This window comes from Camponotus floridanus, unplaced genomic scaffold, assembly GCF_003227725.1.
Source record: "Camponotus floridanus strain SB8 unplaced genomic scaffold, Cflo_v7.5 scaffold3, whole genome shotgun sequence".
Taxonomy (NCBI): domain Eukaryota; kingdom Metazoa; phylum Arthropoda; class Insecta; order Hymenoptera; family Formicidae; genus Camponotus; species Camponotus floridanus.
Window position 1 is genome coordinate 2,871,484 of NW_020229436.1, and position 15,324 is coordinate 2,886,807.

At 33.8% G+C, this 15,324-nt stretch overlaps 1 protein-coding gene across 1 annotated transcript in view; it reads right to left on the minus strand.

Moving 5' to 3' along the window:
• Window positions 1-15,324, minus strand: part of LOC105254898 (zwei Ig domain protein zig-8) — a 307,240-nt gene that overhangs the window by 19,448 nt on the left and 272,468 nt on the right. The window contains exon 5 of the mRNA XM_011263866.3: window positions 10,985-11,082. Within this exon, the coding sequence (XP_011262168.2) occupies window positions 10,985-11,082 (98 nt within the window). The remainder of the gene's footprint in view (window positions 1-10,984; window positions 11,083-15,324) is intronic.

The following is a 15,324-nucleotide window of genomic DNA, read 5'->3' on the forward strand; positions in this document are numbered from 1 at the left end:
CCTCTTTGTCTCTGCGAGCGAATATTCATAAAGATCTTTATTTCGCGGTTTTGCGATTAAAGAATGTACGAGAATTTAATACACTAGAACGCTTATCTGTACGTGTGTGATTCGATTCTGCAGAAATGTATTTTTTAATTGTTCGCACATTTTTCAGTAGCGTGGTAAGATGCTCCAAGCGCTTAAACGTCGCTGATTCTACCAGGTTTTATGCATATTTTAAATTACCCGAAGAAAGAAAGATATTTAATTAATACATAAATATAAATCAATTTTTTTTCACTCTTTTATGCTTCCCAAAATATGGACAAAATATATGAGATGATCTTTATCAAATTTATAATTCATAAATATATTTATAAAAAATAAATAAAAAAATAAAATAAATAAATTAAATATATTAATAAATAAAATATATATATTTTTATTATTACTATCGACACGAATATATTTTCTGCGTTGTTGAAATGTCCGAATTTTTATCAGTCGCGTCAGCAACCGCTAAAAGGAAGACAGCAAACAATATTTTACGTATTGCGACGCATGCGGGGGAGGGAGAGGGGGGGGAGAGGGAAAGTAAGCAATATATTCCGCATGAATATATTTTGTTGACTGACCGCAACGATACGTCAGACCGGTGAGTTTCAACTGATGCGAAAGCCTCGAGGCGTTTCTGATATCGGAAGTATTTCGAGTACTTGGAGAATATCGGATACCCAAAAGCTAAATGTATACAACGCCTCGAATTACAAGTAGCTTCGGGATTTCGAGACGCATTTCGATACTCTGTATGCATTACCATTGAAATACCACGAAAAGTCCACGTCCATCGTAAATGTATTCGCGTTTTATCTTTTAGATTCGCCCTCCTTTACCGTGGAAACTGATCCGCGAGTTACGATAGTTACCCAATAAGCTATTACAGTTTATTGAATACGGTCGTAAACATAAATCGCAGGCTTGCACACTCTTCGCACCTTAATAGAGAATATCAGATAAAAAGCTGTTACTCTCTATAATCTTAAATAAAAGATTTAAAAAGTTTATGGTCCTTCACGAATAGTCAATATACAGGTTTCTGGTATATTTCTCAAATTCCTTCATCTGTTTTTAGATCTTTTAGAATTTAACTTTTATAAAAATTAAACAACACAAAGCGCGCGCCATTTATTCCTTTTCATTATACATTTCTCACTGTCACACAAGCTGTCAAAATTTGTAATAATCGCAAATGACAGCTGCTCCCAACATGAATTGAGCGCAATAAAAGAACCAATCGGCATCGCGGAAAAGAGGCAACAATTCTTCAAGATTTTCGAGAATCGATTTAAAATGCACTTTTTAGAAAGGGAAAAGAGAGGAGGTATATGTGTGTAAAAAATCCCTTCTCTATTCGCTCCAAGTTAAACCCTAGACAGTTACAAGAAGCTCGGTAACCCTCGTAATACATACTTAACAAGAGGTTAACGCTGGCTATGCTCGCGGCGGTCATGACACATAGTGCACCGATGCACTAGCGAGATGCGGTATGCAAAATCAGCAGGAAGTGCCTGGCGAAGTGCCTCGCGGATATGAGTTAGAGAGACTCGAGTACATTCGAGGGAGAAAAGGAGGACGCAAGTGGCGGCGGTGACGATGACTGGGATGCACGGCAGAGATGCTGCGGTGGCACTCGCCTGGTGAATATCTGAGTGACTGATTAGGCACGTCGACTCGAAGATGGGGAAAGAGAGATCCCGCCAATAATTAATATTCGATTTTACGCTGGAGATGCGATCGAAAGAAAACAGGGTACACTCGTTCCATGCGATTTCTGCTCCGATTTTCGCGACGATTCATCATACAAGAAATCCATCGAGCAGTCGCTTTTCGTCAGGTGCTTTTCTCCGAGACGTAACTGAAAGAGATGATGGCAACGGAGGTTGAATAAAATTCCAACATATACAACGTATAAAATCGCAAGACGAATCGACGATCCTACGTCATTTGGTTGTCCTTATAAACGTGCTTCGCGAAATACGCTCGTCTTCTAGGAAGGAAGAAGGAGAAATTTGAATATAAAGAACGCGCTCTGCGCTACATCCCGTTGACTTTTATCCATTTTCATCTCATGCATGCGGGTTGCGTGTGTGTCTTTTATAACGTGTCGGCGATTTCGCTTCGCGATATCGCTGGTAATACTTTGCGCGATACCGCGTATAACACGCCACCGTTATCTGCGATTATCCTGCGCGATCTCGCGCACGCCCCCGCGGTTAATCCTGCGAGGCAAAATACGCGGGCACCGAGCACGCTTTTTACATTTCGCAGTAAGCCAGCCCGTCTACGCGGCATACGATTAATCTGCTTTAACGTAGAAAAATAAATCAAGAAAGCGAAATAAATGGGTGTCGCGTTGGCCGAGGGAAGTAATAAAAATTACGCGAAAGAGGAGCGCGGCGGATGAAGGAAAAAGAGATGCAGATTTTCGCGCGAGTCTCTGGCGTCTCGATTAAAACTTTTTTCGCGAGAGGAGCGAGTGCGCATAATGTCGAATAAAAACACGTTTCCGTGTATATCTATCCGACGAAATAATCGTTGGATACAGTCTCGCAGTCTCGGAGCAGTTTGAAATAATTAAGATATAACTCGTTCTTTCGTCGAAGATGATTTTTCTCTCCCGTCTCGATTCTCCCTTTCGCTGCAAATGCGCGATTTTCCCCTCCCTTTGTTCTCTCATTAAACGCGTCATTATTATAATAGCTATAATTTCCCTTCGTAATGGCTGAAAATTTTCGTACGCCTCTGAAATAGAAATCTCATGGATTGGCGTACGATTGTCAGAATGAAACTATCGGACCTTGAATGAGTTCGAGAAGGGTATAATACGTAGTATTGACTGGAGTGGGAAATAATTATTGCGTTTAAGACACTGCTATTACCTCGTTGCACATCGCATAATAACTGTAACGTTCAATATTAAAAATTAATTTCCTGGTCATAGAATGTATCCTGCTTCCGTCGATTTTCAAACGGAAAAAAGAGAAAAAAAAGACAAAAGAGAAAAAAAAACGCAGAAAGATATAACAGAAATATATATAAAATATATATAAAATAAAAAAAATAATAATTATAAGCTTGGGAGACGTAGATTCATAACGATGTCTGCGCAAATTAATTTTCCCTTAATTTTCTGCAATACGTTACTCATATATATCCCGGAATCTTTGCCTCGAGATAAAATTACCGGGAAATAGATTCAAGAAGAAGATAACACCGTTGTGTCTCTATTGTTAATTATATTTGCCCCACGAGGGAGCAATACGAGTAACGCTCGTTTATTACGCAATCTAATTATCGAGTCTGGGTACGATCTCCGTAACAGAAGTGGACAGTTAAACAGTCGAGGGAAAAGAAGCAGGAAAAGGTAAAAGGAAAAAAAAAAATATTCGTAAATGATCATCAGCGTGAATCATCAAGTGACCGCTTTCTCGCGTAACGCGAAATCCCATTAGCTCCAGTCCGAGCCCCGGTTCTGGTGGCGTTGACTCCCCCACATTTACATACGCGACGCAGGAAGCGTGACGCGCGAAAGACGCCAGCGATACGGACGTGCAGTAAATTACGACGAAACCTAAAACAGGAAGACCGCACGATAAACTAATTAGCCGGAGAAATTAGCGAGTATTCTCTCTCTCTCCACTGACTTGTTTGGTGAACCGCTCCACCATACGAGAGGTTTCTAAAGGGTTATTAAAAGCTTGTTTAGAAACAAGCACGTGATCGCACGAGGGACGTCTATTCAATACGAGGTAGTGGAAAATGGCTATTGTTGTACAGAGCAATAAGCTGATTAGTATTAATTGAGGTATATAATTTAAAGAGTTGCTTAAATGAAGCGATACTTTTCGAAATTAATAATCAGATAAAATTATTAAAAAGTATCGAATTAATTAAAAATATCGAAATTAATAACAGATAAAATTATTAAAAAATTTTTAACATATATATGTTGATTATATTTATATCGATTAAAAAAGATTGATAAAAAGAGAATGCATCATAATTTTATTTTATCGAAATAATTGTGAGCGCGAGAGAATCAAAACATTTCTCGAACTATTAATCAATCCTTTTATACATAACGTGAACGCATTTTATGCAAAATTATAAAAAAATATTCTTTTAGTATCATGTCGATTAAAAATCTCGATAAAAATTTTTTACACATTTTCTGCCATTATTTTTATCTTGATTTCTCTGATTTTCAATTTACTTTATTTAAAACGCTGATAATCCGCTATCCTATAAACTTGTACGCGATAATTACGCGGGATTATCGCGGGATTATCGCGAGGATACGCTTGTCGCATTGTCACAGCATAATCGTACACACGTGCAAATGGCTAGATGTAATGATTGTATCAGTGATTTCGCAGTGTTAAATGCGTACAAACAACGATGGGTGACAACTGTCTGGCGTTGCCGCGCGACTTTGATACAGTCGTTTGCGGTCCGGACTTCAGTTTATCGTTACTGACGTGTTATCGGATACATATAATACACAGACAGATTGTACTATCGTTTGGACGTCACAGTAGATCCGAATGCGTAAATCCGCAACGCGGATTCCAGTACATATAGCATTAATTCATCAAATCACGTGTCAACAGACTGGTTGTAAAGGATATTCTTCGAGTTTTTTCAGCCGCAAGTTTCCCGATCAAACGGCCCTTTTCTTATTGTTAGTGAAAATGCACGGATGAACGTTATGCCATATTTTTTAAATATTCTTTCATTATTAAATGACTTAAAAATTTGTAAAAAAAGGAAACTAGACATCTAGAAATCAAGATATCGTAAAATTAAAATTCCATCTCTAAAGTTTCAATTATCAGAACACATTTTCAATTTTTGATAAGATAAGAGAGATATTAATTTGATTTATCTCGCTCACTTTCAATATTTTTTTCCCTACGACAATTGTTTGACGCGAAAACGCACCCTTATAATCTCAATTGGATTCGAATTTCTGTATTTTGATATACGATGAAGCTGAACTGGAAATGGGTATCACTGGCGAGGTTGCATTTATTTGTTCAGTGGTGTCAGACTTCAAGTTCCAATTACAAAAGTCATTATTATTCAAGATGCGGCTGCTCTGCGGAGTTGTATTATGTCCGTACATGGCCCATTGTGGCGTTTGTTACATGAGGCGCGAGCGAATTGTGGAAAACCTATTACAGTCTCGATTCGATGGTATACGTATATACTTAGTGGCAGTTGCGAGCCAAAAGTTCTCAAACTGTAGGAGATAGCAACAACATTTGCAATTAGCGGTGGAGTCATTTACCTATTATATGCGATTTTGATACGCTACAATGCTTGTGGCATTTGCAATAAGTAATTCTAACCGAGAACCCTTGGCAGAAAAGGATGAAGCGCGCAGTTATATGAGCCAATTATACAAGTAAAAGTGTGAAATCTTTTTAAAAATAAATGATAAAAATTTTCCAATTTTTAAACAAGCTTTTCCTTTCAGCTCAAAGTATTTAAATTACTTGTAACTCTCATGTAATTGGCGAGAGAGAAAAACTTTTAATTTATTTCCTTATAAAAGTTTCATCCGCTATCGGTATTTGCTTCATTTTCCTTCTGATTATCTCAGTTTTCTAAATTTTCATAAAAAAATTTTTATGAAAAGTTAGATAAGTAAATCTTTCATCAAGAGCATCTCCGTCGTATCTATTTTCGATTAATGTTAACGAACGCAATTAGCCGATTATTGTCCGTTAATTCGAAAGCAGTCAATCGCACTCGCAGTGTATTCGCGATAAGTTTGTCGATCGAAGAGAACCCGGGAGCGTGTGTTGGATGCGTGAGTCCATATAATCCGGATTAATCTAAATTTACGGGAGTTAACGCGACGGATACGGTTCACGTGACGCTGTGCACGTGGCATACTCGAAACTCCATTCAATTATATCACGTATATATCATGAGGAGAGAGGAGGAAATTATGTCTACGCTATTCCATCAAAAAAATGATATCATCCTATTTTTATTTTTTTATTTTATTTTTTTGATTTGTCAAACATCACAAAGCGTTTTTCATTTTATCGTCAACAAGCACTCGAGCACTTTAAACACAAAAAATGTTTCTAGATGCATGTAATATTAACAATTATATTGTAAATATTATAAATGGAGTTTTCATGTTTATTAGCAATCCCTCCCACGCATTACATATTTGTTGAAAAATAATGATATTTTTCAACGATCTATAATTATCGCATCGTTTTTGCAAGGAAGACTCAGTTCCACTGCAGCAAAACTCAGATCGATGATGCATTAATTTTTCATTCTCACGCAAATCGAATTTATTTGCATACTTTTCGTCCGCGTGCGTATCGTTAAAATATTATGCATTTGACGCGATCGAAATGATCGATAATTATACGAAACGGAACGAGCGATGCATTAAACGGTCCGTTCGATAGCTTGGCGTGCAACTATCGTGCTCGTCCGATCGATCGATGGCAATCTTCGATCGAGGACCGTACTTGTAATCACGAAACGCACGAATATACGAGAATCTGCTGATCCGCTAATCTGTCGACCTCGCTCGCGCGAGTAATTAAAGAATTTTGCGCCATAACGGGAGCCATTTCAATCGACTCTGCCTGAACTAATTAACTTTCGTGTCGATGGAAAATTATCAAGCACGCCAAAAATCGATTGGACGATCGTGCGATTGGAGGATCGATATCATTATTTCGCTGTATTATCACGTACATCAGAAAGTTCCATTACCGTTTGCCAATTTACAAAACAAGCTTATTATGACCGAGTCGAAATTTACATGCATATTTTATACGTAGTGTCACATAGACACAAATATATGCGCATTATTTTGTAAGATTTCTATATAATAAATATTAATAAGAGAGATACTATCATTTTAACTAAGCATTTTAACACATTAAAAAAATTAAGTTAATCAAATTATCGTTTGCCTATATTTGTACATTTAAAAGAAGTGTTATCTGTCTATTGAATTTGTACAGAGAATAGAATTGGCATTTTCAATGATGATGATTGTATTTATGATAACCGTTTTTGTCGAAAAAATCAATCACGTCCGATGAAAAAAAGCGATTAATAATCGCACGCGATTTTCCTCTTATTACGCATCACTTATTATGTTATTCGGCACGTTTGCATTCTGAGCGCACCTTATAACCGTTCGAACATATTTGCGAATTATTCTACGCGGGTGTGACATATTCATTAATTTACATATAATTGACATTTCATGCTAATATCCAGAGCGGTTGGCGTTTTTACGTAAAAATCATTAAACGTGCAACATATTTCGCATAAATTCGCGATATATAACCGGAAAAAAATAAAAAAAATAATATTTTTAGAAAAACTCTCTCTCGCAAAAGTTATATTCATAGGTAGCGAAATTGCGAAATTTTAAATAAGGATTCAAATAGTTGCATATCGTCTCGTTTGTGAAACAATGAATTTTTAGTTGCAAACTAAAGTTTTTTATTTGAAATATTTAATAAGCGCAATATTTTCTTGTAAATGGTGGGATACTCTATGGAGTATGGAAACACATAAAAAATATCTATTATATCTTGCATATAATTGTATGTGAAGACAAAATGTAATTTTTTATATTGTTCTCTAAATGATTAATTTTTTTATACATATAATTTTTATAATATATAATTTTCAAATATATAAATATCTTTAAAATAATATACATTAAATAACAAATAAAAGAATAAAATATTATTTTATTCAATTCCATTATAAACTCTTTAAGTATACTTAAAATTTACTCATAGCTGAGATTAAAAGTAAGGGAATAAAATTTTAGTAGGAATCAATTGAAATCAGCAATTGCTATTATGCTCGCATAAAATATGCGATGCGCAATAAAAATCGTATAATAAAAATTTTCATCCTGCGAATAAAGGTGCAAACGGGAGATTTAACGAGTACATATAATTCACGTTCAACTGCAGACAAGCGAAATATAAAAAGGGGGCTATTATTTTCTTTTTTTGTGCAAGTAATCGGATTCTGATAAAATGCACACGTGCATCTAAGAGCTCATCTAGCGTCACACAAAATGTATGGAAAATTGTATGCGCGCTATATCGCGTAGAACAGCGATTCTCAACCGGAAGCTCGCAAAAGTACGTCAATGTAGATGTAAAAAATTCTATAAAATTTATATTCTCTTTTGATTCATACATTTAATTGTAAAGCAATATAAATATCTTATTTCTTTAATAGCATATGATTAAATTATTTGAAATTAGTTGAAAATTGCTAAAAAAGAAGATCATCGTTGAACTTTTGCAATCTGTATAAGTTACATAAATTGATAAAATAATATTTTATTGTTTTATTATTTTAATATTGGTTATTTTGAGAATCTTTATAAAAGTTTGATCAATCACACAAGTCATAAAGAAATTAATTAATTGTTTAGAAAATTATAAAAATTAAATGATAATTATAATGCTAAGCGATCTTTAATCGATCTATAATTTACGATAAAATTCAAGATAGAAATTTATTTATAATTTTATGCATTGAATGATCTAAATATAGTTAATGTACGTATACATATATCTTGAAATATATTTTAATTTATATTTTACGTATTCAAATGTTTTTTGCATTACATGACATGTAAAATGTATAAATAGAATTCCATTTTGAATTTCGCAAATTACAAATTTTGTAGAAGCCTTTAGGTAATAAAACGGTTTATTATACTACATCTCTGGGATTGTGGACGCGCAACAAAGATGTCGACGTATTAATTACGGTTGTAGTAATGTAAAACACGTGCGTTACATTGTTTTGGTCATTTCGAGTTACGCTCGTTGAAATACGCTTATTTAACGAGTCGGCGATGCCGTAAATTTCCGATTGTATAATCGTGCGATGCATTCGAAACAGAATATATGAGATTAGCCGTATAATATTTTTATGACTCATTTAGTAATTGGATTACAATTTTGCAATTTTTTCAACATAATTCTTGAGAAGAACATATAAACTTTTAATGTATACGTATAGCGTTATACATTTTACACTCTCTATTATATTATGCGATCTCATTAATATGATGTATTATATAATATATGCATATCGCTTGATTATTAATTTCCTGGTTAATATTTCATGTTGTTTATGATGCTAATTATCATTAAGAGGAAACGTGCGTAAGTCTTTTGACACAATAAAATTTTAAACAAATCAGCGAGATTGATTGCTTTTGTCGTTATTTAATTATTATTATTTGTTTTAAATGCAGTTGATGAAACCGCGTTTTATGTAGCATCGAAAATGACAATTACGTTCTTGTTGAAATTTACAATAAAGGATACAAAATAAGGATACGTGCGACTGGAGAGTAGTTTTCTTCAGGAGTACTGTGGATGAAATCCACATCGTTAAAAAGAGGGAAGCTGGATAGGTCGAATCTCGGGGCAGAATTGAATTATGTTTCGCTAAAGCCGATATAACAAAAGAAAGATAATGGTCGGCGGTAAAGTGGCACATCAAGAATAGAATTGATATCCGCCCAGCTCCCTATAAATTACTAGGGCCTACTTTATCACAATCTGTTGTTCATTTTTTTTATTAATAAGCTGTACATCGATTTGAAAACTCCTGAAACACATGAGTGATAATTTTTCAAAAATCCTTTTCAATAATATTTAATTATCTGATATATTCGGCAAAAATTAATTCTAGGAAAATGAATTTAAAATTATATTAATATAGGCAAGACTATATGATAGCATTATAAATATAACAAAAAAATGCAATATTTATTTGATTATAAATTTAATGTTACGTAAAAATTTATATAAATCTTTACGTAAGTGCGTCTAAATTGAATTAAATTGAAAAAAATTCAAAGTTATTAAAAAACAATAAGATCAAATATCATGCTATTGGTAACTATGATTAATTGTTATTTTCCTGGCCATTGGAATTAAATGAAAACCAAGAATACGCGGTTAGACTTTTCTTGTGGTCGACTGTAATTCGAGTTCGATCACTTACGGGGTCACCAGAGTATACTCTGCGTCTTTCAAGCGGCCTGCACGTTCTACCTTTCATCTTGCGAATCTTTTTCCCACTGGATATTACGCTTTTTCGTAGATCCGGGCAGAAAACGTGGCGCCGTTGGCGATATCGAACTATTTCTATACGTTATCAGACGATCAGTAAAGCAGAGAAACTCTAGCGAAAAGCACACCAGCTCTAGCGAAAAACATGCCAGACAATAAAGCCGACAATGTGCCTCGTGATTCACGCATTGTCTATAAATGTTTAAATCTGCTTTTCCAGAACGAAATAAAATCTTCGCTTTTTTTGCAATATAATTGCACGTATTCACGGCTAATAAATTCATAAATATATGATAAAATTACATAAGACTTACGTTATATTGTTATATAATATAAATATCTTATAAAAATTCTTATCAAATATCTTATAAATTTTATTTTAATTAATTTTCCTTACTTTCTTTCGTAATTTCTATTAATTTGATACGAAAAGAACTTTAATACGAAAAGAGAAAATAAAGTAGTATAAAAAAAGGAAACAAAATATAACTTATTTTCGAATCTATGAAATAAAGATTTATTATTGAACCAATTTATTATTGAGCCAAATTGATAAATGGTGACATTATACGAATAACAGCGATCGTGAATTAAAATTTACTTTGAATTTTCCGGACAGGAATATCGCTTTAATTTTAATTTCCTGCGAGCACGCGTGCGAGAAGATTAAATCGTCAGCAAAGAGATATTCCATGCGTGAAAGGGTTAATGCACCGTGATAAATAAAGACCAGGTATATATTGTAGCAATCTCCCCGGAATAAATGATCGACGTATGTATAGGGATTATCTTGTCGCGTGAATCAGTTATGGCATTTCTGACGGACTTACCATTGATCACGTGCACGTTGACACTTGCTCTCTCCGCCACGGTAGGAACGCAACTGTAGTTTCCGGAGTCACCGGGTTTCAAATACGTGATCCTCAATCTGCCGCACACAAAAGGTAATAATTTATCGTTAAATTGTGTACGTCATACATGTAAATTGCATTGTACATACCAGATTTTTGCAATTATAAGGTGTGTTAATTTAAGTTGATTATGGTAAATGCGATATAAATATATTGCAAGATTGGAAATTTTCCGGATTAAAATAAAAATCGCGCTATTTCGATTACATTAAATACAAATATTGTTTTCAAAGAAAAAATATTTAAAGAATAATTGTTTGTATTTTATGATATATATCTCTCTTTCTTTCTCTTTCATTTTCATACATGTTGTAAATTAATCTTGTATATTTTTTAGTGTGTCTAGCGAAAAATGATTTTTATATTGAACAGTTTATTTACATATTGCAAATGAACTTAATTTAAAAAATGTGATTTAAAATTAAATAAATTAAAAAAAATATTAATTTATATCAAGAAGACAAATATACAGAAAATTACTACTCGATCATTAAAGATGCCAAATATGAAAGTAACCCTTTGAAGTTCGCTTTATAAAAGTTTTCTCCTTCCTTTCGCATAAGTTATAGAAAAAAATATATTTCTCCTGTGAAGATTTATAAAAATATAAAAATATAATTTCTAATAAGTAATAAATGTGAAGCATGATAAATAAAATTAACGCGAACATGAATATCTCAATGTACGAGTTCGATAAAATATATCTATCCACAGAATTGAATGCAGACGACCAGAAAAACTTTTATATATGACGCTCTAAATTATTACACTTTTTTATTTTGTAATTAGCATATATCATGAAAAAAATTTCATACTTCTGTGGAATTTTCAAAGGCACTCATAATTTACAACGAGATCGTTATCGCGTATATGCGTCTCGCAAAATCGTTCTCATGCCGTACACGTTAATGGGATATAGTTTCGTCAGAACAGTATAAAGTACAGGATCATATAAAATAACTAATGATGCAACTAACAATAAAGTATCGTTATTTCAGTGATAATTATCCAACGACGTTACTAACGGCAGCGATCCAATTACCCGTCCTGTTTTCTGCGTAATGCATCGTGCATACTTTTGTCGAAGATATCCGTGAAATGCAAATTGCGCAACATGCAATTACGCAATTCCTAATACGATTTGAAGGTATTTCTACTATAATTGGCGATCATACATGAATGATACACAAGATGTGCAATAATATAAAATACATACAGAAATTATTCGCCTATTCCAAAAATAAAATTGTAAAGGACATTGACTTAAACTAAATGATACATATAAAGATATTCATTCAAAAAAATATATAAGACTTTTGATTGCCAGCAACTTTTATTAATAAATATATTTATTTTGACAAACAATATTGTTATAAAATTGTATTGAAGTATATCTAGTTTTTTTATTTATTTGATGATTATAGTAAAATGAAAAGAGAGAGAGATAAAGATTTTTAATTTTATCGTTACATCTATTTGCTTCCTTATCATAAATGTCCAAATCTCATGAGCTTTCACAAATATAACATGATAATAATAGTAGCTCTTTTTCTCGCTCTAAGTTTACATCTGAGCGACCAACCAAACTTCAACCAACTCATTCGGCTGTAATAATCGAGGAACAGGGAATGGAGTGTTTCTTTTTTCCTGTTGGTTTTCCATTCTATTTGCTCGACACTCGTTACCGTTATGAACTGCAGTAAATCGATTTGATCGGACTGATAGGTATAGAAATCGGAACATGGGCTCGAATTCTCGGGATATATCGCGTATCCGAAACTTTTTGCAGGTACGGTAAAAGCACAAGTCTTCAAATATGGGCGTTAAATTGGTTTCAAACGTGATACACATAGGGAAAAAATTCCCTATTCGACGTGAAAACACATTAATAAACCGCGGGAGATAAAGTTGATTGCGTAAAAGTTAATCGGCGATTGGTCAATTTCACGGGAAGCTAGCTGTGCAAAAGTAGTTTGAACACGTTCTGAATGATTCGCATCAAGAGCGGATTTTTCCGCGATACTGTTAAACAAATAAAAAAGCTATTCGAAAGTTCCCTAACATTTTCACATCAGGTTTTGAATTCAATAGTTAGTCTTTGCCAAACTTTCAATCCAAACATTAGTACGAAAGAAATGTAGCAAAAATTTACTTTAACGCGTCTTTCTCAGCATCTTTTCCTGAAGAAAAAGAGAGAAAGATAAAAGTTTTTCATAAAAAGTTTTTAATTAATCTCCACCGGTTTATCGATTACGAGATAATATCTACGTTTCCCGCGTTACGGTAATTATTTTCATTACTATATCTTCAATGTTTGCTCGCCTGTAATTGTAATATTGTTTCCAGATAAGAAGCGCTAAGATAGATAGATACATGGTTTTTTGCCGGACTTGTATATAGATTAGTGGACGCACAATAGGAGCATCCATTACACGATACATAACGTCACGCGAAGAAGTTGCGCTGCTCCCAATAGATTATCGATTACTCATTTACTTGCCGTATTTCAGTAGTTAGCTTCGTCGTGTAACGTCGTAATGCATCGCACTCGTGGGACCAATAATGGCCGCTTAAGGTTACGTAACGTTGTCCCGCATATGCGGTTACCGCATTCGCGTGAACCAAATGTTTCGCGAAATAATTATTGCGATGCCGGCGCGACGGTTATAGCAACGGCAGACCCGATGGAGTCCCGGGATAATGAAAATATATAGCGACGTTGGAGACTAAGCTTCTCGACAACGAACACACCACCTTGGTCTAAGGGCGGAAGGGAAGGTAATCTCGATGTGATGGAATAAAACGATATCCGGTTGCGCATTATCGAAAGCTCGGGCGATTTATGCGCGCCGAACTCTCAGACGTGAAAATCGACCTCGTAGATTAACTCTCACGTTTAACGCGAAATTTGAATATCTCCATCTTTTTATAAATGAAAATAATGTATTATGTTTAGATCCTAAAATATACATGAATGGCAATATTACTGCACTGAGGAAGAAATTATCTTGAAATAAAAAAAATTTTAGTTCACTCAAGAAAGCTATTTATTCGATGGGTACTAATCACGTATTTACTTGTATTCAAAACGTCTGTTTGCTTAAGTTAAGTATTTATTTACATATATTTAAAAATATATATATATGCTTAAAAAAATATAATTTTTAATTAATATTTTTATATTTTAATTGAAATGCATTTTTTATTCTCAAAAATTTTAAATTTTTTAAATAATAAAAAAATAATATATTTAATTTAATAAATTGTAGCATATATTTTACGAAAATAGTATTTAAATATAAAAAATATATAAATGAAAATAACGTACTTAATTTAACATATTTAATTAAAATTAAATGCTTTTGCTTAAATAAAATAAACAATTCCTTCCATTTAAAGCAAAAGTTTCAAGAAAACAAATTTATTTGATTTAAACAAATTTTTCCCTCAGTGTGCAGATAATATAATGCTTAGATAAATTTTTCGTGTTACTGTTGGAGGAAAAATTTGAATTATAATGTAGAAATTTTATTCTTCTAGAACTGTTGAGTTTTTTTTTAATTTACATAAAAAAGAAATTAACTCCAATAATTACAAAAACGTTTTTGAGATAATGTTTAGATTGGAACGCACATAATTAGAATGTATAATCGATTTTTTTCAATAATTCTTATATAATATTTTTTAAATATAATTTAAAAATGATGATGATAGTTTTAAACAAATGTGTTAATTTTAAATAAAAAATATATGTATTTTTCGTTAATATTCTACGTTTGTTTTAATAAATTAGAGATCGTTGAAGAGAAAGATTTTCTCGGCCGTTTCGATACTGATTATACGCCTATTGTGAATGAATACATGGTCGCATGAAAATTTACTGACGACCATGTGACATCTCCATGGGAATATTTCGACTGTAACCGCGTTACTTTCAGACAGTTCTGTCAGATTTACTGAGAGCGGACGTGCGCGCGACGGAAGTCGCAGGCCAGGCAGCTGCGCGGCAATTAATTCGCTTCTTGGGCCGCGTCCTCGTAAATTTGTCGGCGCGATGTATAACGCGGGCGTCGTCGTGACAATCGTCAATCACGTCCAAAAACGGACGCGCGACAGACACAACGGCGGCGACGGTGCAATATTTGGCCCGACACGTATAAGCGGCCCGGCTAAACAGTCAGCTCCGAAATGCGGGGCATGTCCGACGCGTCTTCACGGTGCGCGGGCCACGTGACAAAGGGCCCTGTTTGTCTCGACGT